The sequence below is a fragment of the Terrapene carolina genome, unplaced genomic scaffold (assembly GCF_002925995.2).
Source record: "Terrapene carolina triunguis isolate 2854851 unplaced genomic scaffold, T_m_triunguis-2.0 Scaffold84, whole genome shotgun sequence".
NCBI lineage: Eukaryota > Metazoa > Chordata > Testudines > Emydidae > Terrapene > Terrapene triunguis.
In genome coordinates, this window is record NW_020664435.1 from 27,508,987 (window position 1) to 27,536,258 (window position 27,272).

A 27,272-nucleotide genomic window follows, 5' to 3' on the forward strand; every position below is an offset into this window, starting at 1 on the left:
AATATGCTCAGCGATTTACTGTAACTATGAACTGTGGCAACTAAATAATTACGAATGGGAATACAGTACCTTCAGTGACCAAAAGGAACATGCCAAACAATAAACTGGATAGTGATTGATCTCATTTACAGAAAATTACATTATTAGATTCCCTGACATCCTGCCTGATGCACATTTTCTACTGCACAGACATTTCTTCATCTCACTTCTTGGTAATCTATTTTTCACCAAGACAAATACATCAAAAAGAGTGATGTGATTTCCAAAACTTCTGTTTGGAATTATTTTCAATGTTTGTGTTCTCATAGGCTTAAAATTATTTTGTTTTTTTATGTAAAGTCCCTCATTTATTAACAGAATAGAGTAGAATTTGTTTTTATTTAAACACACAACAATTTGATTAAAACCAGTTAAGGTTGTTAGTGGCAAATAATAACCAACTCAGAACGAGGAAATACAGAATAAAGGCATACATTTACAAACACACATACTGTCACCAGCCTTACCTGAACAAATCAACTAGTCTCAACCTCAGTCAGAAAGGAGACACAGACAACATTAGCTATACCGCTTGTTCCTATGGGAGGATTCTTTGCTAGGTTGTGTGATTTGATAATTTGCCTTTTAGAATTTTAACTGTTTTGTGGTTTTGTTGATGGTTATGATGTTTTTTTTTTTAAATGATTTATGAACTACATTATTTTGCGATTATTTAGGAATACTGGTGTGTTGTTGCATGGTTTGTAGAGCAATTGGTATGGTTTATTAGGCAAGGGAGAGGTACAATAAATTGATATTTTTGCCAAGCCTGCCAGAGAGGGTGCAAAATCAGGGAAACTGAGCATTTTGGATTTTTACCAGTTCTTTTTCTTTTTACCAGCATAAAATTTTCTAGTATTTCCCAAACTTTCTACTGTAATAAAAAGCAGTTTTCATGGTTGAAACTTCTTTATTGCTCATGAGTATCTCTGCCCATCCAACAGGAAAACTCCATGAGGCCTCATAGGGTATGTCTACACAGCATAGAAAAACCCGCAGCTGGTCTGTGCCAGCTGACTTGGGCTCATGGGGCTTGGGCTGTGGGGCTGTTTCATTGCTGTGTAGACTTCCAGGCTTGGGCTGGAGCCCAAGTTCTGGGACTCTCTCACCCCACAGGGTCTTAGAGCCTGGGCTACATGGCAAGCCCGGAAGTCTACACAGCAATGAAACAGCCCCACGAGCCCATCAGCTGACACGGGCCAGCCACAAGTTTTCCTTTGTTGTGTAGACATACCTATAGACAGAGACACAAAGACCTGGTGATCAGCTCTGCTGCTGGGAGCTGCAATGAAGTGCACTGCACAACCCCATTATGGGCAACCTGCCAAGTGGTCCTGGGACTCCCAGTAGCTGACTATGGAGATAGAGATCTACTTTGGGTGTCAAGGAGAGTTTTAAGGGCTAAATGAATAGGATGTATAACAGTCAGTTCCACATTTTTGCTGTTTCTCACAGTAACTCATCAACCTGCACCCAGCAGCCTGACCACCCATTTGCGATATGGACACACTCATACCCCACGCCTTTGTGTAAGTGCTTCAGACTGGGTACTTACATACCACTCACAGAGGTCAGAGGATTGTTTTCTTTGTGTCCGAGAACACAATTGTGGCCACAGTAACAACTAGTTCTAAAAGTATCTTGCAGAATGCAATGTTTTTCAGAAAATCAAAATAAACCACAACTCAACAGTAGATAGCTGGCCTCACAGAAGTGGTTTCTTTACAGACTTGAATAGAGAGAGAGAGAGAAGGTGGTGGTTTAGTGAACTTGCTGGGGAAGGGAATTCCAGGCATAGGGGGCAGTATGGAAGTATCACAGAGTCCGGAGCTGGAGAAAGAGGAACAAGAAGCTCCAAATTAAATACATGCAAATTATATGTAGAAGTAAAATATTGTTTCTGCAAGAGCTGGTTATTATTATTAATGTGTATTATGGTAGCACCTCGAGGCCAGGGCTCTGTTGTGCTAGCCACTGTACAAATGTATAACAAAGACTGCTCTAGCCCCAAAGATATTTTACTGTATTGTGTTCAAGACAACATTCAAAAGAAACTTATGTATCTTTGAAGAAAACTAATTCTATGGTATTTATCTTGGTATAGGGAATCAGTGGACCTCCAGGCGAACCAGGTCCAAAAGGTATTCAAGGAAATAAGGTAAGATATAGGACTGTCTGTGTGGAATATGAAGTGTGTGCAAGATAAGCTCTAGCAGAGTGCTAGATTAGTTTTATCACTGTGATGTCATGAGTTTCTTGACAGTGGTGTGCTCAGCATGAGAATAATGTACAGTAGGGCAGTGTCATCAGGGTAGTAAATCTTAGCGTTACTGACAAGGCTCTCTGGTTCTAAATTCGTTCAGGCAGTTTGCTACAAAATTACTTTTTAGGCTGAAATATTTTGTGCTTGAATATTGTTGAAGTTGTTTGATATGTTTCTGTTTTGCTGTTAAGAGATCTTTCACATCTGAATATTTCCTAACAAGAGTTGAGTATTTATGTAATGCTTTGTGTTCCGAGGACTGAAAAATGGAATTAAAAAACATTAGACAAGGATTTGGTCCTGAATGAATACCAAGGCCTTTGACATATTTAAGATAGATTGTTCAAAATAATGAGTAGTTGTAACCAGAGCTAGTTAGAATTCATTGGCCCAAGTATCTGAGGAATGTAGGCATTCTTCCTGTTCACAAATTATTAGCAAATTGATTTATGCAAATATATTTGTTCTACTCATAAAATTTCCATTATCTTCAATGAGTGTTGTACAGTTAAATCCTCAAACATCTCTTTCAAAATATAGGGGTTGAGGTTAACACCTGCAAGTTATCCATTTTACAGCAGAACTATGGGTAGCCTAAAGAATGAAATACCATTTTTAGGTTCCATTAGAATTGGGTGTACAATTTGGGATATATTCATGTTTTGTTCCTGAGGCAACAAGTCCCGTTGAAGACACAAAGGAACAGTTTTATATGTGGAAAATATTTATGATATAAATTATATTGGAATCTTGGTCTGATAATTTTTTTCCTTGCCTGACAAATGCTTTTCTTGTTCTTTTTTGTCCATCTTTCATGCAAAACACAATTAAGGAAGCCCATAGTGGATTATTTCAGCAGGAAAAAAAAAAGGTTCTGAAAGAAACTATTCATGCATGTGGCGAAATAGCCATGTCTCTACTAATCCTGATTTAAGCTTTGCAAAAGTTAGAAGTCTTGGCTTCTTTCTGTAATTTCACATTGACAATGCATGGACCGTATTACCAGCTAATCTTATTGTATATTGCATTTACTTTTTCTGAACTGTATTGGTGCTTTCCTCTTAGTTTATATATTCCATTCTAGTGAGCACGGCAGATTTAGGGTTCATCTACTGCAGCTGGGAGCTTGCTTCCCAGTGGAAGTAGACAAACTTTGCTCAAGTTTGTGAGCTAAAAATAGCAGTGTAGCCAGGGATAGCATGGGTGGTGGCTCAGGCCACCTGACTAAGTACCCAGGGGTCTGAGTGGATGTATACTCAGGCAGGTAGCCCGAGTTGCCAGCCATGCAACCATTGGCTACATTGCAATTGTTTGTGTGCTAGCTTGGGCACAGCCAGATTTTGGTGAAGTCTGGTGGGAGGGCAGTACAACTGTGGACTTTAGTATGAGTACCAGGAATGACCACACATACCAGCAACTGACAAAGAAGCTGGCAGCTTTCCAGATTTACTGGACTGGTGAACAGTGCAGGGAGAGGATTAAGCAGCTCAAGAGCGAGTACCAGAAAACCAGAGACCAGAACCGTGCCTTGGCAACTCGCTTACATCATGCCCCTTTTAGGATGAGTTTGACTGGTTGTTGGGCACTGTGCCAAGCACAGAGCCATTGACCCTGTTGCCCTCAGAATTGACTGATGGGAACTAGCAGCAGGTGCCACGTGAGCAGGGGTGAAAGTAACTTAAAGGACTTACCAGTATGCTGGAGTCCTGAGCAGGGGACAGGGCCTCAACCGGAAAGGGTGTGGTCTCAACAGGAAGAAGCAGGGCCTTTAGAGTCCCAGGCCCTTTAAAACGAGATTTAAAGGGCCCTGGGCTCCGGCTGCGGTAGTGGCGGCTGGGAGCCCTGGGCCCTGTAAATCACTGCCAGAGCTACCAGCTGCAGAGGTGGCTGGGAGCCCTGGAGCTCGGGGCTCCGGCCGCCGCTACCGCCCTGGGCCCTTTAAATTGCCGCCAGAGCCCCGCTGCCGGAGCCCTGGGGTAGCGGCGGCAGGACTCCGGTGGTGATTTAAAGGGCCAGGAACTCCCAGCCACCGCTACCGCAGTGGAGCCCCAGGCCCTTTAAATCACCGCCGGAGCCCCGGGGGTCCTGGCCACCTCAGCTACCCAGGGACTCCGGCAGCGGGGCTCTGGCGGCAATTTAAAGGGCCAGGGGCTCCAGCTGCTGCTGGGAGCCTCAGACCCTTTAAATTGCCTCCTGGGGAAGCCGGTCTGGTGTACTGGCTCTTGCCGGTATGCTGTACCAGGGCGTACCGGCTTGCTTTCACCTCTGCACCTGAGGACAGTGGAGTGACACTGTTGCTAAAACTGGTCCCAGAGGAGGCTTTGCAGCAAGAGCATCAGCAGCACATCCTGGGGCTGTACTCTGAGGAGCTGTTTGATGACCCCTTCAGGAACAGCCCACCGCAAAGCCTGCAGCAGACACAGAAGGGACAGAAGCCACCCTTGAACCTGGTAAGTTTCTGTCTCCAATTTAATATTTATTAATACAGTAATGGGAGGGATTTCCACTCTATGAACCAATGCAAAAGTTATGAGAAGCCCTAGCTAGCTAGCAGTGTGTATCTGCTGATCATGACCGGTGTGGAGAAAGTAAATAAGGAAGTGTTATTTACTCCTTCTCATAGCACAAGAACTGGGATCACCAACTGAAATTAACAGGCAGCAGGTTTAAAACAAACAAAAGGAAGTATTTCTTCACACAATGCACAGTAATCCTGTGGAACTCTTTGCCAGAGGATGTTGTGAAGAAAAGAAAAAAAGAAAAAAAAAAAAAAAAAAAAAAAAAAAAAAACGAACTAGATAAATTAATGGAGGGTAGGTCCATCAATGGCTATTAGCCAAGATGGGCAGGGATGGTGTCCCTAGCCTCTGTTTGCCAGAAGCTGGGAATGGGAGGCAGGGGATGGATCACTTGATGATTACCTGTTTTGTTCATTCCCTCGGAAGCACCTGGCATTGGCCACTGTTGGAAGTCAGGATACTGGGCTAGATGGACCTTTGGTCCAACCAGTATGGCCATTCTTATGTTCTTAATGGTGGATTATATGCCGCTCTTGACTTGGCTCCCCCACCCTACCCCACCAGGAAATGCAAACAGTAAAAATGCCTTGGAAATGAAGTTTTATTGGAAAGGCATACATTTTTGCTAGGGCATTCCTGTTTCTTAAAAATAATAATGTACATAGCCATGGCTGTAAGTGTGCCAGTCTGTAACCACTCAACGGTTTAACAAGCTACCTGCAAACAGTTAACTGTATGAGGGTGGGGGAGGTGGAAATGTGTTCCATTTACAAATTTAGTCCACTTCAGTTAAAGGTAGTCCATGCAGTCCATAGATGACAAAATCATTTGTGCCAAGTATGACGGATTTGAAATTTTGTCCAGAAATGGGGAAGGAGGGTAAGGAGGAAGGCTGTGGAGTTCTGTGTGTTTGCATGCAACCATAAAAGGCTAAGCTATGTGGAAGCTAATGCATCAACCTTCATGAATTCTGACCCAATCCCGGGTGCTGATAGCTGCAAACTTTTCCTGAAGCAGGAACTCCAGAGAGGCAGTCACATTTCAGGGAAGGGTATATTTTCAAGAACCAACTCAGTAGCTGACCAGCCTACTCCACTGAAAGATGTGCTGTTCAGTCAATACTTCAGTTGCATATGCTGCAGGTTTCCCATCAGCAGCTTGGAATGACATCTCCCTTTGCCAATTGGACACCACAAGAACTGTTGTGGCCTCCAAAATGTGGAAGGCCTAAAATGATAGAAAAAGCTTTTGTAGCAAGGCCACTGGCTGCCCTCTAACCCCACCCCAAACCCAAGTAGTTATTCAATTTTTAGAAAACAAAAAGAAGCTTAGAATTTTTATCTTACCATTGTCTCTGCATTTCTTTCACTGCGATTAACCAGACTGCTTCCGTGGAGCTTCTTGGTCTGATACATCCGTGATAGGTTAACATAGGGGTATAGACTCTTTTACAGGACCATGATACATTTCATACAAAGTATGCCTTGTGAGGTATAGTGTACTCTATTTATAAGAATCACTGATATAAGAATCAACCGATCAAAACCACAGGGACAAAATTATTCCTATACTAACCTATACCCTGGTTGTAAGAATCAACCACTTATAAAAATCAAATAATCCGAGATGGATGTGATTCTTATAAAAGGAGTGCACTTTATCATTTGAAAACTCACAATTTGCTGATCATTATTGTCATGGTAAAATGTGTGGCAACATTGAATGTAAAGTTATAAGATTCTATGGTATGATATTAGTAAGACATGTTCCAAATCTGGAGAGCAGTCACAAACCAATTCCTTAGAGACAAAAGGCAAACTGACGCTTTGGCCAGTTGTCAGCTAAATCAAATGGACTATCATCTGGTTAAGTGGTCATTCTTTAGCAGGAAAAAGAGTATGGGTGAAAAATCTACATCTTGATAAAGAAATAGGTTGGGGTTCCTGTCCATGCAGACTGTCTGTCTCCTGAACCTCAGCTAGAGATGATTCTCAAAGAAGAGAAAAAACTATAAGAAGGGAGAGCAAATGCCCCAAATGATTCCTCCCTTTATATCTACCCATGGCATCAACAATACTTGAAGAACAAAGGAAGCAGCATTAACTGGGGGAGGGATCCTGACTGAAGGGAATTCAGCCATAAGACAGCTGGAATATCTGGTGAGAGAGATGTTGCTCTGAATTCATTTAGCTTGTTAAGTTAGGCATTAGTTGCATTTTATTTTTATTTTCTTGTAACCGATTATGACTTTTATGCCTCATTAAGTGTAGACACTTGCAATCTAGCTTTCTGTAGTTAATAAACTTTTTTTTTTTTATCTAAACCAATGTGTTTGGGAAACTCCGTTTGGGATAACAGGATTTGTGCATATAATTTTCTATTAATAAAATGACAGACTTTATATGAGCTTGTATTGTCCTGGAGAAAGCTGGGCAGTACAAGATGTACATTTCTGGGGCAAAGTCTGGGACTGGGAATTTGCTGATGTTGCTCTGCAGTGTAATTCAAGAGTGGCTGGCAACAGCACTCATACAGTATAACTGGGAATAACTTACATGCTGGAGGCACTGTGTGAATTGCTGTACCTAACTGTTGTGGCAAGGCACCTCCTCTGTCCTGCCAGGCTTAGCACTTCCTCCTCTGGTGGTGGGGGGGGGCGGGGCCTGGATTAAATCAGCTCCACTCTGGACAGTGTTTGTCTTCCCACTCTGGGTTTATCAATATTTTCAAGGTAGGCCTTCGGGCAGGCCCCGGGAGTGCTCCTCCTCCAAACAAATTCACAAACACAAAATAAAGGGGAATACCTTTTCCTACCCCTCGCTGGGGGGGGTGTTGTCCTGTTATTGGCCCTGGGCTGCCAGTCCTTCCCCTAAACCCGCATTCAGTATGGTTGTTTCCTCTGAAGGGAGGAGAGCAGCCTCTCAGTGGAGAAGCCTCTCTCTCTGCTGTCACTATCCCTATAGCAGCTTGTCTCCTCCTCCTCTCTCAGAGGATGGGTTTTTAAAGGTGTCAGGTAGCCCTTAATTGGACTCAGGTCAGATAAGGACACCTGAGGTAGTTCCTTTTCAGTTTATAGGGAAAAGGGCCTTTATCATTCTAGGGCTAATATACCTGCCTTCAACCAATCTCTTGCAAGCCCAGAACTCAATAGGACCATTCTCTTGCAAGGCTTGGAGGGCATCAGAGGCGTAGCGAGCACCCTCCGTACCCTCCGACCGGAGGGGGCCCCGCAAGGAAGGGGGCCCCTAAAAGTGGCAAAATAAATACCGCATTCCAGTTTCTGCATTGTAAGGGGCCCCGCCCGGACATATGTTCGGAGGGGGCCACTGTTCGGAGGGGGCGACGTTCTTTGTTGCTACGGCCCTGGAGGGCATGGTGGCTGAGCAGCTGCTGAGATGGACAGGAATGCTGCGGGGAAGGGTATTTGTGCTCAACCAACTAGTCCTGTCCATGCTCTGGCACCAACTCAACACCCTGAGCCTGCCCCTGGCTACCCTGGCCCACCTCCAGAAGTTAGTTCTGGAGTTCTTATGGCCAGGACTGCACTGGGTCTCTGCAGGGGTCTTGAGTCTCCCCCTGGAGAAGGGAGGACAGGGCATGATTTGCCTTCACACTCAGGTCCATATCTTCTGCCTCCAGGCCATGCAGAGACTTCTTTATAGTGCCGGTAGTCCGGTGGGGAGCACATTGGCACACGCCTTCTTGTGCTGCTTCCAAGGGCTTCGATATGACCAGCACCTCCTTTATCTCCATCTGAGAGGTCTTCCACCCAGCCATTGAGTTTTCCAAGCTGTTCTGGACTGCAGCACAGGGTACTGCAGAGGGGAGACCGGCCATGCTGTGGGTGATGCGGCCAGAGTCGCTACTCTTGCAACCATTAGTGATATTAGCTGCTAAAAAAAAGCTATTTCTGTTGAGTACTGTCCTTCTCTCTTAGCTGCTGCTCTTGTTCCAGAAACTGTGAAGCAAGTGCCTGTTCCCTTGCTGAAACCTTGTCCTCAAGCTGTGCAGCCAGCCTGAGCCTTTCCTCTTGCCTCTGGGCATGCTTTTTCTTTAGCCATAAGTCCCTCTGTCTTTAGTACTGGAGCTGCTTGTTGTCGCTGTCTGGAACTTCAACCAGAACTTCATCACAGAAATGCTTCCTCTTGGAACGGTCTGTGAAGGTACTTTGGGCCAGGCTTATATAGCACTGTGAGCTGGCTGTGGAGGTACAACAGCCAGTAGAGTTCAAGGGGGCCTGGAACAGGGCAATACACCAATAAATAACTCAAATAACTCAGTGAGGGACACAGAAGTCATTCTTGTGGAATTTCAAGGATATAAAATATGTTCCTTTCACACAATATTATAAAGTGATGCTTCAGTCCACTGAAGCTCCCAGGACACAGCCTGCTAATCACAGTGAAAAGTGTAGAGACAATGGTAAGTTAACTGAAGACCGCTTTCAATTTTTTTCTAAAAATTGCAGAACTACTTGGGTTTGGGGTCGTGTAAGGGAACAGCCAGTGGTCATGTTACAAAAGCTTTTTCTATCATTTCAGGCCGTTCACATTTTGAAGACATACTTGTTCTTGTAGTGCCTGATTGGCAAAGGGAGATGTTATTCCAAGCTGGGAAACCTGCAGTGCATGCTGTTGAAGTAATCAAACTGTAAACATGCGGGACTCACCCCTGCGGTGCCTCCTGCTGGTCATCTCAGGCTTTCCCAGCCTGGGCACCCTCTGCAGGCCAGTGTCCCACTTGTAGCTGGTCCCATGTCCCTCCCGGACCCCGGTACCCCTTTACCTGGGGGCTGTCCCCTGGCAATACCCCCCACCAGTCTCTATGGGTCTTCCCTCTTTGGGAAACCCCCAACCCTCTAATCCCCACCTTGCCTCAGTCATGGGCTACTGCCAGTCACCATCTAGCCCCCGCTCACTGGGGCAGACTGCAGAGTAAAAGCCACTCATCATAGGCAAGGGGGTTTGGACCTGCTGCCTTCCAGTACCTCTATGGGCCTTGGACCAGGCCCTGCAGCCTGGGGAGTTGCCAGCCTGGAGCTCCCCTGCTCCTCTGGCTCTCCCCTGCTCCTCTGGCTCTCCCCAGCCCTGCTTCACTCCCAATACCCTTTCTGCAGGCAGCCAGGTCCTGCTCTCTCCCAGCCTGGAGAGAGACTCCTTCTGGGCCTCTGGCTCACAGCCTTTTTATACAGGCCAGCTGTGGCCTGATTGGGGCATGGCCCAGCTGCGGCCGCTTCCCCAATCAGCCCAGCTTAGCAGCTCTCAGCCACAACCTTCTCCCAGGGCTGACTTTAATCCTTTTTCCGCTGGAGTGGGGGAGCCACCCCACTACACAAATGTATAGTGACTGAACAGTACCTGTATGAGTGGAGTGGACTGGTCAGCTACCACAGTAGCTCTGAAAAATATGCCCTTCCCTGAAATGTGACTGCATCTCTGGAGTTCCTGCTTCAGGAAAAGTTTGCAGCTATTAGTAAGCCTATGTTTTAGTCATGAGTATTTTTAGTAAAATTCATGGACAGGTCACGGGCAGTAAACAAAATTTTCATGGCCCGTTACCTGTCGATGACTTGTACGATATACCCCTGACTAAATCTTGGGGGAGAAGGGGGCAAGAACCTAGGGGGCACCACGGGTGTTCTTGGAGGGCAGCCCAGGTGCTCTGGGGGGACAGCCCAGGACTCCCGCTGGTGCTGGGGGGACAGGGTGGGGGGGTTGGCGAGACTGGCAGGCTCCCTACCCGGCAGCTCCTGGAAGCGGCAACATGCCCCTGCGGCCCCCGGGCGGAGTCGTGGACAGACGGCTCCATGCGCTGCCTCCACCTTGAGCGCTGGTGCAGGTGGAGGCCTGGTGGCCCGAGACTGCTCCAGCAATGGCTGGTGTGGCTGGCTCAGGGGCTGCCTGAGCTGCTCAGGTGGACCCCAGGCCAGCCGCACCAGCTGCTGCAGAAGTCACGAAGGTCCTGGAAAGTCACGGAATCCGTGACTTCCGTGACAAACTCAGAGACTTAGCTACTAGCACCTGAGATGGGGTCAGAATTTATGAGGGAATCAACAGGATACTGTGTTAGCTTCCACATGGCTTACCTGTGTGCAAACATAAGTCCACAGCCTTCCTCCTCCCCGATCCCAGCACATTGAGACAAAAATTCAAACCCAATCATACTTGGCACAAATGATTTTGTCACCTATTGACAGCATGGCCTACCTCTAACTGAAGTGGACTAGATTTGTAATTGGAACACATTTCTACCTCCCCCCAGCCCTACACAGTTCACCGTTTCCAGGTGGCTCGATAGACTTTTCAGTGGTTACAGAGAGGCATACTTACAGGCATGGCAATGTAAGGTTATTATTTTTAAGAAGTAGGAAAGGCTCTAGCAAAAAAATTGTCTTTCAAGGCATTCTTTGCTGTTTCCATTACCCAGTCACCATTTTCAATTCCATGTGGTGGTGGGAATGGGGAAGGGGCAGGAACCAAGATGCCTTGATACAATCTGCCATTAGTGGATACATGTTGCTAGCCAGGGCTTCTCATGACTTTTGCATTGGTTCTAGGGTGACCAGACAGCAAGTGTAAAAAATAGGGATGGGTGGGGGGTGGGGGGTAATAGGCACCTATATATGACAAAGGTCCGAATATCGGGATTGTCCCTATAAAATCTGGACATCTGGTCACCCTAATTGGTTCACAGAGCAGAAATCCCTCCCATTACTGTACTAACAAACCTTATAATGGATCCAGACACTTACTGGGCTCAGAAGTGGCTTCTGTATCTGCTGCAAGCTCTGCAGTGGACTATTGCTCGCGAGTGCATCAAACAGGTCCTGTGAGTATGGACCCAGAATTTGCTGCTGCTGCTCCTGTTCCAAAGCCTGCTCTGAGACCAGTTTCAGCAGAGTGACTTCATGGTCCTCACACAGTGCCAGCTGCTGGCTCCCACCAGTCCCATACTGGATTCTGGGGCCAGCAGGACATCATCCTGGCTGACCAGGTCATCCTGCACCACTGTTGGCTCCGTGCTGCAGTGACATATAAAACAGGCATGATGTCAGTGAGTTGCCCAAGGTGTGATTCTGGTTCCTGGTTTTCCCATACTTGTTCTTGAGCTGCTTAATCCTCTCCCTGCACTGGTCATCAGTCCAGTAAATTTGCAACACTGCCACTCATCTTGCTATTTGTTGGTATGTGTGATAATTCCTGATACTCTTAATAAAGTCCGCAGTTGTGCTGGCCTCACACCAGAGATTCACCAAAAATCGGGCTGTGCTCCCATGACCATGAAGCAGCATGCTTTGCAAAAGGCTTGTTTTGTTTGGTCTCCATTGCAAACACAGAAGGCTCTCTGCTGGTGTGTTTGCAGTTCAGTCATCAGAACACAATGGAAGGGTTAATGCTGACTTACTGAGCTGCTGCTGTATGCCGGGGCGGCATGCTTCTGTTTTCATTGGAGTCAATGGGAGTTTGTTGGGATAGAGAGAACAAAGGAAGCTGGCCCATGAGATTGTGAGATACTTTTGGCAGACTCCCAGGACCCAAAGTCAGGGGGCTGCATTTGCACTTCAAAGCCATATGGCTTGAACCCTGGGTCACAGCTTGACTTGGGCTAGACCACTGGTACCCAGCCTTTTTGTGGCCAATAGCACATTCATATTTGCAGAAGAGTGTGGCGGGCGCCAACAATTTTTCAAGGCTTATTTTGCATTCGTACATTAAATAATACGAAAAACATCATATTTAATATTACATAATATATGAATCCATAAGATAAAAAAGGTAATTTTACATGTAAAAGGTATTAATTAAATTATTTGGCAATTACTCTTTCACCTTACCATGTGAATTTGCTCTTTTTTATCTACCTGTACGAAAAATTAAGGAGTTTTTACAAAATAAATATCATAAACAGTTTTCATCTTATTTATTTAAAAAAAGTAAAACATAGATGAACTGCTGGTCCAAATGTATTTATTATTCTTACTTTAACACAGATAGCCAGTTATGGTTAATTAAAAAATATTCTTTGTATTATTACTTGTATCTGGATTTCAATAAACAAACAAACAAATATGAAAAAAAGTTAAACACAAGTTAATCATACATGCTCATCAGCACTTAATGGAAAATAGGTATCATTAATTCACATGTTTTTTCTAATAAAGTCAGTGTGATTTTTGGCATTTCTTCAGCCAATTTTTCGTAGTTGGGAGAGTAGGATGATATTCCCGTTCGTAAGCAATCGTCAAGATGGGCATCTGTAAGCCGAGATCTGTATTTTGATTTTATGATGTTCATTGTTGAAAACAGAACTTCGCATAGATAAGTGGAACTGAAATAAGATTTTATTTTGTATGCTACATTTTTTAAGGCAGGAAACTTTTTTCGATCAACCAGATTCCAAAAGTTTTCATCTGTGGTGCAGGATTTTAGAACAATATCATTTTGAAGGTCCAAAATCTCCAGTTCCACTTCTTCTGTTCTTACTTGAATGAGACTCGCAATTGATGTAGCCATTTCTGTTACCTCTATTTGGCAAGTAAAAGGATTCACAAGAAAGGCAACTACAGGCTCAATGATGGTGAACTGTTGAAATCTTTTTTCAAATTGTTCCAGAAGTGTTTGAATGTGGATAACAAATGGTGATGGGTTAAAATCACTGTCACATACCATTTTATTCATAATTGGGAAATGTACGAGAGTCTTCGTCTTCATATGTGACATCCACAAGATCAGTTTTGCTTTGAATGATTTTACAGAACCTACCATTTGAGCCACGTTTGTCTTTTCCCCGGAGCTCAAGATTTAAAATGATCAAGTTGTCAGTGATGTCGGCAAGAAAAGCCAAGTCCATTAACCAGCTGGAGTCTTCTAGTTGCTCGAAGTTCTGATTTGTGGACTTAAGAAATTCTTTGATCTCTTCAATTAGGCTTTAAAAACGTACAAGAACTTTACCTTTGCTCAGTCATCGTACTTCTGTGTGCAAGATAAGATCAGATTGTTTATCATCAACATCTTCCAACAGAGCCTTAAAAAGTCGGTGTTGCAAAGGTTTCTCTCAAATAGAATTAATTATTTTAATAACGACAATCATGATGTGTTGAAAAGAAAGAACTTTGACTCACAAAGCTTCTTGGTGGATAATGCAATGATAAAACAAAGTTCGGAAAGGATTCATTCTTCTAGCAGAGTGCAATTAATCCATTGGCGCTGCCCATCATTGCTGGTGCCCCATCAGTGGTGATCGCAGACAGCTTGTGTAGTGGCATACTAATTTATAGATGTCCTCACCCTTTGTTTGCCCTTTCATAGGCAATACTGTTAGTAACTCTTCTTTTACGGTAAAGTCACTAAATACCAACCTCACCATAACTGCCAACTGCGCTGTATCTGATATATCTGTCGACTCATCGAACTGCAGTGAAAACCAGTCACATATTTCCAAGTCATTTCCAACTTTAGCTGAGTTTGCATGTCGCTTGAAATTGCATGTATCCTCCTCTTAACTGTGTTGTCTGATAACTGCAAGCCTTGTATTGCCGACAAAATCTCACGCTTGTTAGAAAATCCTGAAACAGACAATCAGCACCAGTCAAAAATGCTTCCTTCCGTCTTGAAAGGGTTTTTTCTTCTTTGCGAGCAGATGAGCAATTTTAAAGGGAGCAATAGTAGCACTTTTAGACTTTACCACTTGTCTAGTGAAAACAGATTGCTGGGCAGATAGAAGAAAATTAATCAACTCAAATCAAACCTTTCTCAACTCAGATTTAAGTGGATGGCTAATGTCAAAAGAGCCGTGATTAGTTTGGAAATGGCGTTCGACATTATGTTTTTTCGGCACTGCAACAGCACCACCGCACAATAAGCAAACCCATTTCCCTTTATTTGCAATAAAACAATAGGATTCTTGCCACTCTGCGTTGAAATAATACGTACGTTGTCTTTTATTTGAACCACTCATTTTGGGGCAAAATATTAAAAAAATAATAAATTGCAAAGCACGAGAAAACAGCAGTATCAGTGCAGTGAAAGAATACTCACATAATTATGGAAACACGGGTCACTGACATCCCACTGCGTGTGCAGGCGCAAGCAGAAAAAAAAGAGCAGCGATACACGAGTGATGAGAGGTTGGAATCAACAGCACGCGCATGAGACAGCCTACATCTGCACTACCATGATGCTACTAAGCCTAGTATGTTGTTCCGGCGAATGACAATGAGACCAGTTTGCGCTGGGCAGTGCGGAGAGAAGCCGAGAGAGAGCCGGCAGGCGCGGGGCCGCAGCACTACTTTTCACACCTTGTCACTAGGCGGGCGCACCTACATCCCTGGATCTTGGGTCCCTGGATCTTGGGTCCGAGCCCTAGTTTCACGTGTTTTGTGCGTTGACGGAAGGGGGATTAGCCTTGAGCCTGTGTCTAAGCGCAGGCTTACATTGCAGACATACCCTTAGAGTTCTAAATCAAGCCAAGCATAGTGCAAGCAGGTAGTGTGTAATCTCCTGCATGCAGCAAACAAAGGCAGTTAAATCCTGACATGAGGAGCTTGCTTTTCCATTGCATGTAAAGCTAGGCTAATACAGCAGAAAAGTATTGACAAATATTGTCATGTAAACATGCCAGTTCACTTCGCTGGTGTTCACAGACCCATTTGTTTGCTTCTTTGCAAACATTTGGTTGAGTGAGATTCTGTTTGAAAAATTTTGGCAGAAAACAAAATTTGTCATTGTAACAGCACAAAAATATTCACAAGAGTATTCACATCAGATATGTTCAAGGCCATTTTGAAAGTCTTGTATTGCTATTATTTAATTTTTAGAGATGAACAGTTATAAATGTTTTTGGATAATTCACAAACAGAAAAGTATGCTTTTTTTAAAAAGCAAAAAATAACATTTACTTCCTGCAGCCATAAGAGAAAATTGTTCACTGTGAATAGTTTCCCTAACTTTAATGCTGGTAAATTCCACAGATCTAGCAACATTTTGGATTAAGTGTCAATCCCTACTAATAATAGTAAACACAAAACTTTATTAACAAATATTTAAGGTTGAAAGGGGATATCAATGATAACTACCTAGTACCAAAAAATGTATTAGAATTATGTTATGAAAACTATATCTCAGATTCCTCCAAAAGTGTGAAAACTTGGAAATGAATTGTTAAGGGATGCTGCTACTTCACTCATACATGTTGTAAATTCCTTCTTTACTTACTTTCATGCAAGCTGTATCTCCCCAGGCAATCTTAATTTTGTCTCCTTGAAATTTAACTAAATACATGTAAAATTAAGAAGAACATACAACTATACCCCTTTAAAATGAAACTGCGTTTTTCAAATGTGCTATAATTAGCATAGTAGAGTGTATATTCTACAGTGATGCATGTTACTTACAGTGATTTTAAAAAGTACATGGAAGATTACAATAAATATAGCTTCATTTGACATCAGGAAGTTAAATATCTTTCTTGTAGTGTGCACAAGCTTTAGTATTCTTAAAAAGTAAAGAAACACTGTTTATACTGGCACTACATTGAATTTAGTGAGCATAGTTCTCACATTAAATAATGAATTGTTTGGAAAAAGCTAAGAGGAGAAACAGCAATTATTGTTGAGAATGTGCCAGATCTAAAACAATAGAATTTTAATGCCCAGTAATATTAAACCCGGATCAAATGGTATTTTCGTTACCATTATCCTATTTAGTTTTAAACTCAATTGAAAGAAGATCTCAGCAAGAGAAAAGAAAGGGAACTCAAATGGGTGCATGAAAGAGAGACAATAACAAAAGATTTGGGAAGTGAAATTTTGTTTACACTTCCACAAAAAATTATGTAATATCCAGGCTTTGATAATTTTGGTAATTTGCACACTACCTAAAATCCTAAGACAATAAATCCACCATGTACTCCAAATACCCTTAGATTTTATGTTCTGTGGAAAAGAAATAGCAAATGTCAATACATACTAACTGTGATAATAGCTGCTGAAAAGCTGGTTAAAATCCAGTGGTCACTTGAAGAAAAAACTATGTTTTATGTGATTAAGAAACATCTCTGGGCACTATTTGAGCTCAGTGGGACTCCCATCTGCAGTCAGCACCGCCATCATGCACCCACACTTATGTAAGCACACACACAGCTAGAACATATGGATACTTGAGAAAGAACAAGTGCATTGGTTTAGGAAATATGCCACAGGGTCACCATCTTTTGAAAGTTCTATTACAAATTGCTGGAAGTGGATGCAAAACAGGGTGTCTCTTTGGAAGGCAGAAAACTAAGTTTGTAGAACACTTCCTAACAACAGAGTTAATCTCAGCTGAAAGGTGAGTCAGTCTTGTCTAGTAGTCACAGCTGGGCTGATGTCCACAAGTCAAGGACAGCCACAAAGCATCAGTCAGCAAGCAGGGATTAGAATAATTGCTAGAGCCAGGATCAATAGGTAAGAGTCAGGGCAGTCTCTGACCAGGGTTGGAGACCAGAGATCAGAGATTCTTACTTAGAATCAGGAGTCAAGAGGCAGGGTCAGGGATTGGAGATCAGAAAGCAAGGTGAAGTCTGGCAACCCAGCAGTCTACATAGTTATCCAGACCACTTCCTGGACCACCCTCTAGGGTTAAATAGTCAGCATGGGCCAATCAGAAGGCTGTAGGCTGCTGTTGCTCTGGTCCCTTTGGGTAATACGCCCTGCCGTGCCTAATCTCCACAGTGCTCCATGGCAGCCACTTTGCATGACCTCCTGGTGGCAATCGGGGAACATCAGCTGTCCCAGGTGTTGCAGATGTGGGTTCTTGTGACCTGGGAGGCATAGCACAGCTGCTGTAAGGCAAGGATGGCTCTATGCCACATTTTTGCCTTCCCCACTCCTGGGGCTGGCTAGAAGCTAAACCAATCCATGATGCAAATTAGGTCCTGATTCAAAGCCCACTGAAGTGAAACTTTTCCATTGACTTCAGTGGGCTTTGGATCAGGCCCACACAATAGCCACAAAGCTGGTCTAATTTATGCTGGTTGGGTTAGTTCTCTTTTTATCAGCCAGGGATTGCCGGAGCCTGGTGCACTCTGGCTCAGACACTCCCTACTTGGTGGGGAAAAATGAATGGTGTTATGCTGGCTCAGTTGGCTTTTTCCATCAGGAGAATCCTCAGCTTTTGGTTTATGGCAGCTTTAAGTCCTCTTTGTCTTGTTGGGGCAACACAAGAACTGGCCCAGAATTTGTAATTGCAAATATTCATGCTGGAACTCTGTTTCTGAGGGTTATGGTCCTCCATTCAGTGACTATAAACATGCTCTGAGACCTGTGCATGCTGTGCTATGTGTGCATTCGAAACAGCTAGAATGCTGAGTATTGAGTACTCACAAGAAGCTATTTGCAAATAAGGTCAAGAGCTATATGGAGAAATCATTTGGTGAATACTTTTGAACAACTAATATTCAAGGAAATGGGCAGCTGCTTGTGGCAATTCATGAACAAGAAAGAGGAAACAGTTCTGTAATAAATTATATTCATTACAAATTAAATAGATGCATGCAGAACTGCCAGTTCTGCTCTAGGAGAAGATTTTACAAAGGTGTCTCAATAAAAAGATTTCCCTCCTCAATACACACACACACACTCTCTTCCTGTAAGGGCCTGATACTTTGGCTGCTTCACATGGCCTGCATTACTGTACTAAGCACTTCACAATCTTTTTAATGTCGTGTTTCATCCCTGCGAAGTTGGGAGGTAGTATTATCGCCGATTGTACAGATGGGAAACTGAGAGCTAAAGGCCTTGTCCAAGATCGCATAGGAAATCTGTGTAGGAGCGGGGAACTGAATGTGGGTATCTCAAGTCCCAGGTTAGTATCTTAACCCTTGGACCCTCCTTCCTCTCAGCTTTATACCAGCAGCAGTCCTAAACTGTCAGCCAAAGCCACAGGAGGTTTTCTCTTTGTAGGGAATCTTTGGGTGGTACTGAGCCATATTATTGGCTATTGTGCCACCCCAACGTGGCTGGGGTTTCCCTGTGCTCTGGCTGATGGAACAGCATCTTGAGGCCACCAGCGGACTAGCTTATAGAAGAGTTATATGGATTGCCCATATATTCCTAGTATCAGGAGACAGCACAAAAAATGATAAAAACCATTTTTGCACCCTGCTTCATGATCTGCACTGAGGGCAGCTTGGGCACAGCCTAGGAATGGGTTGAGAAAATTCAATAAGGTCTTAACTTAACATCTATTGAAGTCAGTCAATGGAAAGTGTTGTATTGCCCTTAATGGGAATTGAGCCAAGTAAGTACACCTAATAGTGTGTGATGTACTGCAGTTGGCTTCAGTAACTGTACCCCAGATAATTATTACCAAGTTATCATGCACATCAACGTGAATAATATTGTTCCTTGCACATGAAAAGCTTTCCTCCCTCCAGGTCTGGGTGGCTCTGATGCAGCTTCATCTGCCTCAAGTATTAATATTTAGCATTGCTTTAGGGTATTCAAACCGTTTGTCCAACCAATCTCATATACAAAAATTATCAAGCTTCTTGCAGAAGGCCAGCACCACATTGGTTCATAGAGCATCTATAATTGTTTTCTATCCTGGCAGCTCTTGCTTTAGTTATTTCTAGGCAAGACCACCTGTTTGGTGACTTAAATGCTCAGGGGATTGGTAATAGGCTCTTTGAGTCATGAATTCAATTCCAGTCCACACAGAAAGTTACAATTATATAAACAACAGGGAGATGTCAGCAAATTTCCCCCATCCCCAGCCTTGCACCCCTTGTGTACTGTCTTACACTGCTGAAGATCTTCTTGAGCAGTGTAAGATCATTAATTAGCTTGCCATTCTGTAAAAGGGTAGTGGACATGCACCAGCCTCTGTAACCTGAGCAGATTACCTAAATACTTCAACCAAAAACACACAGATTAGATAAAACATTAAAATAAATGTATTAACTACAGAAAGATAGATTTTAAGTTATTGTAAGCAATCGGCATAAAGGTCAGAATTGGTTATAAAAGGAAATAAAAAATAAAATCACAGTCTAATTCATAATTACAATGTTCAAAAGTGTCTTTGGTCAAGTAGAAAGGTGAAATTCAGGACACCATGAGGTGGTTTTGTTTAGAAGAGATATGGAGTCAAATCTTCTCTCTGCTTCAGTCAAAGGTGGAATTTGAATCCACATCTTAAACTTCCCAGGCCAGTGCCTTAATCACCAGGCTATAGAGTGATAGGGTAAAAATAATCAACCATTGTAAAAATTTATATAGGGTCATGGTGGATTTTCCACTGACAATTTTTCTAAAAGATATGCTGTAGGAATTATTCTGGGGAAGTTCTATGTCCTACCTAGTACAGGAAGTCAGACTAGATAATCATAATGGTTTCTTCTGGCCTTGGAATCTAGGGGTCATTCTCATTTTCTCTTTGGCCCAATGAGTATTTAAGTATTTACACACCGTGGAACAGCTTCAACGGGAGAGATTGAGATTGAGGACCCATTATTCTGGAATAGCCTAAAGCTTGGTGGTTAACAGGGTCAGCTCAGAAGTAGAAAATGTGAATTCAAGTTCTGCTCCTGAGTGGGCATTCAAACTACATCCTAAGCAAGTGGGCTCAAGTTCATAAGGGGATGCATGTAGGTATGCACACATACATTTTGTGACGATGGCCCTGAACATTTGTTCCTAGATAAAACTTATTGGGTCAAATTTGTGGAGCAGTTTTGGGTTGACTGAAACTGCATTTTTTGGCAAATAAATGATTCATCCAAAAAATGTTCACCCACTCTACTCCAAAATGCATAATTCACTTACCTAAGTCACTTTTGTAAATGGCACTTAAGAGCTTAAATTACTTAGATGCTTTTGAAAAATTTACCCTTCGTGTATATTTCTGTATATATACAGATTGTACCAAAGATTATCCCAACTCAGAATCATTATTTCTCATCCAAATGGAACCACCCCATAATACCCTGAATTTCAACTTTTCTGCTCAGCCTACGACAGGGCAAAAATGCGTACAGTAGAATGTTTGCCAAGAAAACTAGAAAGCAGACAAGTATTAATTGTGTTTGTATTATTCTTGGCCTTTTCCTAATAATCCTGCTGATGGGAAATATTTAATAGTCAGCATTTATTTTTGATAAATTGATATTAAAACAAAATGTTAACTTTTTCAGTCCCAAATAACCTTTGAAGTAGAACTGGTAGGATGGAAAATCTGGTTCCTGAGCAATCTTATTTATTTTTAAATATTTTTAAAAGTAACAAAGGGAGAAAGAAAAACAATGGAGAAAAATGTCCAAATTCTAATCTGAGTTACACTGGCATAAATTGCACTCAATAGAGTTAATTGGGAGTTACACTGGTTGAGATCAGAATCTGGTCCAAAATCTCCATGAAAATGAGCACCATCATGGAATTCAAATAACGTAGACTGCCTCGGAATATAGCAAACCCTATCGCTATGATTGGTATTTTGGCAGCAGTAACTGCTACATATACTGTATCTACAATAACACAAACTAGGTGCTATTGGAAGCCAGCTGGTATATTATTCTGAGGTATACTTGCCCTCTGTGAGCATATTTGTTCAGCTGTTGAGAACTGTCCTTTAAAAGCTACATTAATTATGAAAGCGTGGTTTTTCAACGTGTCAGGGTTTATATTACAATTTCATATCAATATATTGTGCTCTAGACTCAGTGAGTAATCAATGTCATGTTTGTATAGGACTTTATTAAAGATGTAGTGTTACCTCTCTGGCTATAAATTGGTAGGAAAATAGCTACAAGTGTAATCAGGACATTGGGGCAAATTATGTACTATTACACTCCTCTTCCTGCATCTCAGTTTAACTCTTTGCTAGAAGACAGGCCAGAGTTCTGGGGGAAACATCCTGGCTCCTTGAAATAAATGGCAAGTACTTAGTATACAAGGAGAGAGTTTTAGGCTATGTCTACACTACAAAGTTAAGTTAAACCGCTGTTGCATATCCACACTATACTCCTTGTGTTGGCCGAGTGCATCCACAGTAATGGCTCTTGCATCAACACAGAGAGCAGTGCACTCTGGGTAGCTATTCCACTGTGCAACTGGCCGCAGGGTGTTTTGGGAAGGGTTTGCAATGCCTCATGGAGGGGATTCAGCGTCACATGATGCAGGTTTCTCAATCTCATCATTCCATGGGCATCATACTAGGTTTCTAGCAGCTTTTCAACTGCCCTGGCAATCTGCGAGTCAGACATCTGTGTCAGAAAGCATGGATCCTGCACTGTTTTTTAGTATTGGGGAGGGATAGCTCAGTGGTTTGAGCATTGGCCTGCTAAACCCAGAGTTGTGAGCTCAGCCCTTGAGGGGGCCACTTAGGGATCTGGGGCAAAAATCAGTACTTGGTCCTGCTAGTGAAGGCAGGGGGCTGGACTCGATGACCTTTCAAGGTCCCTTCCAGTTCTATGAGATAGGTATATCTCCATATATTATTATTGTGCTGTGCGTTATGAACACATGGATATAAGAGGAGCTCAACAGGGAAGATATTTACCACCACCCTGACCCCAGCTCCCTCCTTGTAGAAGTAGCATGTCTGCAGCTCCACACTAGAGGCAACTATTTGCCTCTGTTGCCTTCTGCTATGCCTGCTGCAGGGCTTTGAGTTTTACACAGCACTGCTGCATGTGTCCCTATCATAACCCTTCCCCTCATTGCCCTGAGCAAGTTCTTGCAGCTGGATTCGAGTTGTGCCTGCCCAGCCTCTTCTCCCCACAGACCAAGGAGATCCACCACCTCTGATGTGCTCCAGATAAGGCCATGTACGCTGCATGGAGCCAGCATGCTCAGCTGGGCAGTTGCTATGTGGGCTCTCCACACTGAGCAAAGAGGAAGAGCAAGTTCAAAACTTCCTGGGGCTTTAACAGGGGAGGGGTGTTCACCTGTGTACTTGGCTACAGGGCAGCGGAGTTCAAAACGATGACCAGAGCGGTCACGGTGGGCATTGTGGGATACCTCCTGGGGTCCACTTAGGGAGATGTAAGCAACGTAGTGTCTACACTGACACTATGTCACTCTAACTATGTCGTCCTAAGCTCTACGTCTCTCGTGGAGGTGGTTTTAGTATGTCGGCATAGCAGGCAAGTTAAAGCAACGGGAGGAGCATTGCAATGTGTACACCTCCATAGTTAGGTTAGCATAAGCTGCCTTATGTCAGCAAAACTGTGTAGTGTAGACATAGCTTTATTCAACAAGCTAAGCATTTTAAATATTGTATGAACTACTTTAAAAATACTTTAAAAACCTTATTAGTTTTACTAATTTGCTAAATAAAATACAATAAAGGGGATTGTTCTTTTTTTAAATTTAGTATTCTTAAAAAAGGCCACTAGATAGGATTAAGTACATACCACTGAACAAGGGTAAGGGTCTGAGAAAGGAAATCCAAAAGCTGTCCTGATCTCGACACACTGGCCCAAATTAACTACTGGGGTAGGCAGCTGCAGCCACTGAGGTCAATTCACCTTGTTACCACAGTATGTATTGTATCAAACATCAGGTACATTCGTATTCAGAGACCCTGGCAATATCAAGTAATGTTAGAGTAGATTAAGACTCTATTAGTGTATATATTGGGTTTATCAGCAAGGCAGCTGAACAAAATATTTGTCTTAATGTTGAGTTTATTTGGTTTAAATTAAATCCTAATGATGTTTTAAGCCAGTGATTTTAGTATTTGTTAGATAACACATCAGAATTAATTGTCTACAGATCTCATTTTTGTTAGTGAAACCTACCTTAACTGGATTAGAATCACACTAAGAACAGTTGAGAATCAGAGACTGACTAAGATTTACGGAGGAGCTATAATATACAGTCAGCAGTGTGGGGAGAGAATAAGCTCAACAGTTAAGGCATAAATACTTCCTAATCCCCAAAAGAAAGAGCGAAGGACTAAGCAACACACATCAAGTTACCAAATAAGGTCAACAACCAAGGAACCAGCATAAAAAACAACAACAATTTGGAGTTTATGTTTGCAAAGGAAATCCTGTGGTCTCATTATTCTCAGATTGGTTAGATTTATGCAGTGACATCCTGACCCCAGTGATGTCAATGACACAACTCCCAGTGACTTCAACAGGACTGGGACTTCACCCATGACATTTATTAATTTTGGAACTCATTTCCTTAGATCAGAAATGTTCTTTGTAAGTAAATAAATATTTTCCCATCTGCAATGACACTAGGGACACATATTGTGGGGAATATTATGAAAGTACCATAAGCACTTTGTTGTCTCTTAACTTCTTTTGTTTCTTTAGGGAGAGCCAGGTCCTAGAGGTCCTTATGGCCCCATCGGACTCCCTGGTGTTGGACTTCAAGGACCTAAGGTAATCATCAATAATACAGGTTTCAGAGTAGCAGCCGTGTTAATCTGTATCCTCAAAAAGAACAGGAGTACTTGTGGCACCTTAGAGACTAACGTTCTCTGTATGTATATTTATCTTCTTACTATTTGTTCCATTCTATGCATCAGATGAAGTGGGCTGTAGCCCACGAAAGCTTGTGCTCAAATAAATTTGTTAGTCTCTAAGGTGCCATCAATAATACAATACATTTCCTATCATGATGCAATCTCTATGTGAATCCTTTGTAGTATATTTTAATGAAAGTTAGCTTGAGTTTACTGCCATAACAAGTGAGTTATTATTATTTGAAGCGGAAGAGTATATAACTTTAGAAGTTTACACACTTGCATAGGATGGAGGTAGCTGAGTTGCCTTTCAGCCATCCCAAAGCCTGATTATAATCTCACCTACAGCAGTGAAAATCAGAAGTAACTACTGAAATCAGTAGAGGTGAGATCAGTTGCATGGCTGAAGTACACATGATCTGCCTCCAATCCTGCACCATTATGCATATTTATGTAAAGTGTATAAATATACCTTGGCTGCTTTTACACACAATATATATGGCCAGAGACAAGGGAACTAAATACTTGTTGGAGAATAAATGACTGATTTCTCCCATATTTCTTAGTTGGGAGATGGAGATTCCCTGCTATTTTCTCTCTTATGCACCTATTCATTCCTGCATCTTGTTTGAGCCAAAGATTACTTCTGGTGCTAATTCTTCAAAAATTGCTTTAGGCCATGTATCTTCTGTACCGTATGGACAAAGGGCCAATGCCTAGAACAACATACCTGTAAGGTTTTATTGCTCTTTTCCCTGCATCCATGGAACTCATGGGCGTTTTCCATGCTGTGGAACAGTGCGAGATGTTGGAATGCATTCAGTGTCTGCTGCATGAGGGCTACATAATCATTTTGTAATTTGCCCAGATGAAGGAGCAGAGCGTTGTTGTGCTGCTTTTGGTGCAGTCCAGGAGGGAAATTGTGGATTAGGGAGTCATAGTGTCCCTCCCAGGCTCCATGATGCTCTGTAGAGGAACTACATTGCACCAGGTTTACACACAGTGTGGCATATGCTGCCCAATGTACTGGACTGCTATGCCAACTCCCTACTACCTTATACAGAGTGGGGGATGCAATGGCTCTGTGGAGCCTGATACTCCCTGTGTGCTGGCTGTGATGGTACCATGTACTGGTGCATGAGTATAAGCGGGTGCCTGTTATCCCTTTACTGTGTTCCCATTGGCATGTAGGATGGGCTACAATCTAGCCCTAAGGATAAACGAAGATGACTTTTTTATGCTGCTAAATTATAGTTCATATTAACTGTTCATTAAAAGATGCTAGTGGTTTCATTTCAGTGCCACCAGGGGATATTATATGATGCACTATACCTCACCTATGAGTAAAGAGTAAAATTTTCAAAAGTGCCCAAATGAGTTGGGAGCCTAAGTCCCATTGACTTTCAATGAAACTTAGGCTCCAGAGTGCTAAGTCCCATTTTCAAAAGTCACTTAGTCCCAGTCACTTGGGTGCTTTTGAAAGTCACACTCTAATAAAACAATAAGTAACATCTCTGAAATTCCTTCTCAATAGGGTGATAGAGGCCAGGAAGGAAGAATTGGGCCTCCAGGACCTATTGGAATTGGTGAGCCAGGATTAACTGTAAGTGGACAGGACGGTTCTGTATAACGTGTTAGAAATTAAAAACAATACAAGACATCTAAGTGAACTTGTTTGATAGATTATGGTCATATTGACTGGCCCACTCTGTACCTGCTGCTGGGACAATGAAAGTGAGGGGATGTGTTAGTAACTGTTGCAATAACAACTGCACGTAGCAGAGCTGAGCCAGGAGCCAGTGCCATCTCTAAAGAATATGAAACAAAGAAAAATTTGATTGCCTGATCCCAGCTAAACAGCCTCTTAGGGCCTGATTTTCAATAAGACTCTAGATGCAAATTTGTATCTGTGCTTCTCTTCTAGTTGATGTTAAGGAGAAAAACACTTTAGAACTGTCTGAAATAAAAGATATATCTTTAAAGAATCAAAAGTTGGACCATTCCTATATACCTGTGTGTAACTTAAATATGCCAACACAGCTGGTCTGGAAAGGTTATTTAGATGCCACATATCTTTAAATGTTTCTCTGCCACTGTCAGTCTCAGGATCTTAGTTCCTGGTTTCAAACTAGTTCTTATATTTCTTTGGTTATAAATAAAAAGAGAAGAAACTTGTACAATGACTCCTCACTTAAAGTCGTCCCAGTTAACGTTGTTATGTTGCTGATCAATTAGAGAACATGCTCATTTAAAGTTGCACAATGCTCCCTTATAACATCATTTGGCAGCCGCCTGCTTTGTCCACTGCTTGCAGGAAGAGCAGCCCGTTGCAGCTAGCTGGTGGGGGCTTGGAACCAGGATGGACCGGCAGCCCGCCTACCAGCTCCCTGTTCCCCTAAGTTCCCGGTGCAGCAGCTGACCAGCAGGCTATCAATTGCCGGGCAGTTCAGCTGTCCCTCCCCCCACTGCCATGTGCTGCTCCTGTCCTCTCCCTTGGAGCTGCTCCCCGGAGCCTCCTGCTTGCTGTGCGGGGGCGGGGGATAGGGAGGCTAATGTCAGGGTGTCCCCCTCCCCCCTGCTCCTGCACCCCACTTACCCCATCTTCCATAGAGCAGGGGAGACACACGACAGGGCTCAGGACAGATGGAGCTTCCGGGCAGCAGCTGCCGTCTCAACTTGTTGATCTACTTAAAAAGGCGGTGTACTTAGAGTGGGATCAGCGTATTTAAAGGAGCTATGCACATCTCTCTCTCACACACACAGTGTGCGTCTCTGTCTCTGTCTGCCATACTGTCTCCCCTCCCTCCATTCGCGCTGCCTTGTAGAGTGTGAGGCTACATTAACAACAATGAGTTAACCCTTGAGGGCTCAGCCAATTGCTAGTTCATCATTTAGCAGTAAGGCATTTCCTGGGAAATATCCCACCCTCTGACTTCACCACCTCAACCAAGCTTCACAATCATCATCACTGTATACCAGTATTAAATTGTCTGT

The 27,272-nt window shown here is 43.0% G+C and overlaps 1 protein-coding gene across 1 annotated transcript in view; it reads left to right on the forward strand.

Annotated features, from left to right (window-relative positions):
* Positions 1-27,272, forward strand: part of COL28A1 (collagen type XXVIII alpha 1 chain) — a 143,847-nt gene that overhangs the window by 22,134 nt on the left and 94,441 nt on the right. Inside the window, exons 11-13 of the mRNA XM_024212907.2 lie at positions 2,144-2,197; positions 24,127-24,195; positions 25,813-25,881. Coding sequence (XP_024068675.1) covers positions 2,144-2,197; positions 24,127-24,195; positions 25,813-25,881 — 192 coding nt within the window. The remainder of the gene's footprint in view (positions 1-2,143; positions 2,198-24,126; positions 24,196-25,812; positions 25,882-27,272) is intronic.